Below are 5036 nucleotides of genomic sequence, written 5' to 3'. Positions count from 1 at the left end.
CGGGCACATATGCGCTCACCGCGGCCACCTGGCCTTCCTTTCCCTGGCCGCCGGGAGGTTCCTGTCTGGGGCGAGGACCCTGGCCCACCCAGGAATTCTTAGTTCATTCAGTGAATTCCTTAACATTTTATGTGCCTGGCACAGAGCTGGGCACTGGGGACATCGGATGCATCAGACCAAGTCACAGTACAGGAGAAGCAAGCCAACAAGAGACAAAAGGCAACAGATATTAATTCTGCATCTGCTGGGTACTAGGCCAGTCTGCTCTGTGCTGTGGGGGATCTGTTACAAGGGCCGGGGAGTCAGTATGGGAGGAGAGGACACTTGGGCTGGACGTTGAAGGAGCAGAAAAATCCCAGGGGAAGCTGCTAGGCCAGGAGACTAGGCTGTCATCTCCTAGGTCGGACCCCACCACCACCACCTCCTCCACCACCACCACCACCACCACCACGCACCTGCTGGGAGGAGAGCCAAGGGTGGTGTCTGTGGAGAGACAGGGTTCAGGTGAAGGGCTGGGGAAGTAGGCACCTGAACTGTTCATGAAGTGGGAAGATCATGGGCTTTGGAGTCGGACAAGTAGGTTCTAATTCCAGCTGTGTGACCTTGGGCAAGACACCAGATGGCCCTGCATTTCCGTTTCATCATTTGTGAAATGGGGCTAATGTCCACTTGACAGGGTTGTTGGGAAGATTGCAAGAAAGCGCCTAGCATCGTGCCTGGCACCCAGAGTACCCGAAACGTACGTTCATGGTCTAAAAAGAGAAGAAGGCCACTGTGCTGGAGGGTAAGGATTGCAAGCAGGAAGTACTGTTTTTATTTCTTGGGTCAAGGTACAGCCTGCTTTATCTGGCTCTGCCCATCAAGCAAACCCAGGTTCATTGATGAAAAAAAACATATTTGTTTTGGGGGGAGGGAGATGTGGGATGATAGCTAAAGGGCATGGAGTTTCTTTTTCAGGAGATGGAAATGTTCAAAATTGACTGTGATGGTGGTGGCATAGATCCGTGAATATACTAAAAACCAGTGAATCGTACACTTTAAATGGGGGAATTGGATGGTATGTGAACTATATCTCAATGAAGCTGTTATTAAAAAAGAATACTTCTTGATGGACTAATCTGGTGATAATATGAAAAAGAAATGCGTATAGTCTTTAAAATCCTCACTGAATCCCTTTGGTATCTCAAGGGATCGAGTGAGGATTAAATGAAGTAGATAAATGCACACCAAAGTGCCTAGCACATCGTTGATAAGGAGTGGGTCTGAAAGTGCTAGTTTCCCTTTGGATTCTTCCCTCCATCCCATAGTAGCTGCCAAGAGACCACACCAGCAAGAGATCAGCCAAAGAAAACAGAGAAGCTCTTTATGTCAAATCACAAAGACAGACGAGGGGAAGGTGGGGGAAGGGCAGGGAGGGCCTAGCGGACCCCCCTCCCCTTTATTCACAGGTTTAGATGCCGTTCCATCTGCTCTCGAAGTTTGAATTTCTGGACCTGCAGCAAAGAGAAAGGAATAAAAGCCAGGCTTGCGGCTTCTGCCAGCTAGGCTGACCAACCGTCTTGGTTTGCCAGGGACTGAGGAGTTTCTTAGGCGAAAGCCAGGAAACTTTGGGGCAAACCCAGGATGAGTTGACTAGTCGGTCATCCTACGGCCATACTCTTACCCATCCCTGGGGCAGAGTTAGGGCCACCTGGCCTTCTGTGCCGGGGCCCCGGGCTATCCTGCCCCTCCCTTGTCTTCTCCATCTTACACACCTTTCCTGAGATGGTGAGGGGGTAGGTGGTGACAAACACGATGTACCGGGGAATCTTGAAGTGGGCGATCTGCAGACCAGAGGGAGATAAAGCATGAGGCTGGGTGGGGATCACGGGGTTGGGGGAGGGGACAGTGGGTGGAGTAGTTGGCAGGGAGAAGGGGGGGTGGTGAAGAACAGAGCACCATAAGTTGGGGTGCGTTAAGGCTCCCACCTTCCCTTTGCAGAAAGCCTTGATCTCCTCTGGTGTGGACTTTTCCCCACTCTTCAGCAGGATGCAGGCGCAGACTTCCTCCCCCATCCGGTCATCCTTCACTCCCACCACCTTCCAGAGTGACAGACAGGTCTCAGACCTCACCATCCCCACTGGGGTTTCCTGCTCCTGGGGCTCACCTGGACTGGGTGCCTCACCTGCACTTCCTGCACCTGCGGGTGTGTGTGAAGGAAGTCCTCAAGCTCCGTGGGGTAGATGTTCTCGCCGCCCCGGATGATCATGTCCTTGGAGCGGCCCACGATTTTGCAGAAGCCCTGCTCATCCATGGTGGCAATGTCTCTGCAAGGAAAGGCCAGAAATGGCCTCTTGCCTCTGCCTCAACCGGCCGGCGCACTCACTCATTCATCTAGCGTTCATTGAGCACCTACTATGTGTCTTGCATTGCTCTAGACCAGCGGTTCTCAACCTGTGGGTCGCGACCCCTTTGGGGGTCGAACGACCCTTTCACAGGGGTTGCCTAAGACCATCGGAAAACACATATATAATTACATGTTGTTTTTGTGATTAATCACTATGCTTTAATTATGTTCAGTTTGTAACAATGAAAATACATCCTGCATATCAGATATTTACATGACGATTCATAACAGTAGCAACATTACAGTGATGAAGTAGCAACGAAAATAAGTTTATGGTTGGGGGTCACCACAACACGAGGAAGTTTATTAAAGGGTCGCGGCTTTAGGAAGGTTGAGAACCACTGCCCTAGATCTGGAGGCTACAGCATGAACAAGACATTCCCTGGAACTTACAGTCCAGGGGGGAGGGAGAAAACAAACAAACCAATACCTATAACATGGCCTCTTTCTCAACAAATCTATGATTATGCATTTCATGGCTGACTTTTTTAAAAAATTTATTTATTTGAGGGAGAGAGAAGAAACACTGATTGGTTGTTCCACTTATTTATGCATTCATTGGTTGATTTTTTTTTTAAATATATTTTTATAGATTTCAGAGAGGAAGGGAGAGGGAGGGAGAGATAGAAACATCCATGATGAGAGAGTCATTGATCGGCTGCCTCCTACACGCCCCCACTGGGGAGCGAGCCCTCAATCCCGGTCATGTGCCCTGATCAGGAATCGAACTATGACCTCCTGGTTCATAGGTCGAATGAGCCACACTGGCTGGGTCATTGGTTGAGTCTTGTATGTGCCTGACCGGGAATCGAACCTACATCCTTGGGTGTATCGGGACAATGCTCTAACCAACTGAGCTACCTGGCCAGGGCTTGACTTCTTTTCTATCATTCAGGTCTCAGCTCAAAGGTGCACACCTTGGGAGGCCTTCTCTGCCCACTCAAGCTCCCCTCTCTATTAGAGGCCCTTTCTTTCCTCTGATCTCATTTTCTTTTCTTCATTTTTATCAATGTCTGAAACCCTCTTATTTGTATTGGTCTCCCTCCACCAGACATGTGAGAAGTAACAGGAAGATCGTTCTCATCTTGCTTTCTACGGGTCCGCCAGTGTCTGGAAGAGTGCTGGCACGTGACAGGTGAAGAAGAATTTGTTGAATTAACAAATGAGTGTCTACCCTTGGCTCTGATTTTGCAGACACTGGTGTCGCGCACTGTCCAGCGGTCCGAGGCACGGACTCTGATCGTCCCCATTTTACACATTGTGGAAACGAGGTCTGAGAAGGGGCCATAGTGACACACATATTCTCCCTCTTCTAGTTTACTGCCCCCAGCTTCCCCTCAGCAGCCAAACCCTCTGCCCCACTCCGCCCTCTCACCCTGTCCGATACCACTTGTCCTGTCCAATTACTTCCTCAGTCTTCTGGGGCTCCCCCCAGTAGCCCAGCATGACGCAGTAGCCTCGGATCCACAGCTCTCCGGGTGTGTTCAGCTCTGCCATGGTCCCCAGCTCCATGTTCACGATCTGGGCCTGGGACAGGGCAGCTTCAGGAGGGGGCCTCCACCCTCCCACTTCAGGATGGGGCGGGGGGCGGAGAGAGACTCGGGAATGGCTGGGAGCTTCGTCTTTCCTGCCCCTTTTTTAGATCCAAGGAAGGGAGACAAGGCCAGAGTAGACCCATCACCAGTCAGACACCTGAGCCGGGCACACAAGAACAGGTGAGGCCCAGCCCAGGGGTCCTGAGGAGACGGAGTGGACAGGAGCTGCCACAGAGAAGGAGGCCTATGGCGGGCCAGGTGGGCCGAGGAGTTATAAACTGTGCAGGAGGAACTGCAGTGTTCTCTGAGTTCCCATTTAGCAGCAAATAGAGAAGCCAAAGAGGGTGGTGTGGTCAGGCCATGTGAACAGGAGAGGCGGCAGAGAGGCAGCCTGAAAGCCTAGCAGAGAGATGGGCCGCAGCCAACGTGAAAGGAAAACGCAGCCTCTGTGTGCCTCAGTGTTCGCCTCTGTGAAATGGGGACAAGGGCGCTGGCCCGTCTACCTCACAGGTGGGCGTCCCACCAAGTGGCAGTGAGGCTGTCAGACGCTTGGGAAGGGGCTGGGAGGGGGCTGACGTCACTGCACACTCACTCCAGGGAGGAGGGCAGGAAAGATTCGCACCAGGGGAAGCAGCTGCCTGGGCACACTGGCAGCGCCCTCAGCGGCGCCAGGGCACAAGGGGGCAAGGGGAGCCAGGTGCGGACTGGCACAGAGCACCAGCGATGGAGCAGGAGAGGAGGCACCGCTGGGAACTTGACAGTGAGAGACGATTGGGGTCAGCCTCGAGGCGCAAGGGACCCCCAAAGGGACAGGCTGCTTGGGAAAGTGGGCATTTCGGCCAAGCGAAAGGAGGAACTCTGCCGCAGTGAGGGCAGGGGGCCTGCGGGGAGAAAGCGCTGTGTAGGAAAAATCTCTGCGCTCTGGCTCCTCTTTGAGGCGGTCCTGGCTGCCCCGAAACAGACAGTGGGGCTTGGCAAAAACACACCTCAGACAGGAAGGGAGGCTGCGGAGAAGTTCAGCTGGCAGCTGCTCGTGGCTGCCACTCAGCTCTTCCTCTCAGGCCTCAGCCCACAGAGAAAGCCCGGGGCCAGGCCTGGGGAAGACCCTGCTGCGG

At 53.1% G+C, this 5036-nt stretch overlaps 1 protein-coding gene across 1 annotated transcript in view; it reads right to left on the bottom strand.

Moving 5' to 3' along the window:
- Positions 1–1337: 1337 nt before the first annotated feature.
- Positions 1338–5036, bottom strand: part of ACSF2 (acyl-CoA synthetase family member 2) — a 14790-nt gene continuing 11091 nt past the window's right edge. The window contains exons 11-15 of the mRNA XM_014541176.1: positions 3762–3913; positions 2165–2306; positions 1968–2078; positions 1755–1823; positions 1338–1493 (exon numbers count right to left, since the gene is read on the bottom strand). Coding sequence (XP_014396662.1) covers positions 1443–1493; positions 1755–1823; positions 1968–2078; positions 2165–2306; positions 3762–3913 — 525 coding nt within the window. The 3' untranslated portion in view covers positions 1338–1442. The remainder of the gene's footprint in view (positions 1494–1754; positions 1824–1967; positions 2079–2164; positions 2307–3761; positions 3914–5036) is intronic.

This window comes from Myotis brandtii, unplaced genomic scaffold (genome assembly GCF_000412655.1).
Source record: "Myotis brandtii unplaced genomic scaffold, ASM41265v1 scaffold265, whole genome shotgun sequence".
NCBI classification, from domain to species: Eukaryota; Metazoa; Chordata; class Mammalia; order Chiroptera; family Vespertilionidae; genus Myotis; species Myotis brandtii.
Note: the sequence above shows the minus strand (reverse complement) of the source record. Positions and strands in the feature narration are given on the sequence as shown.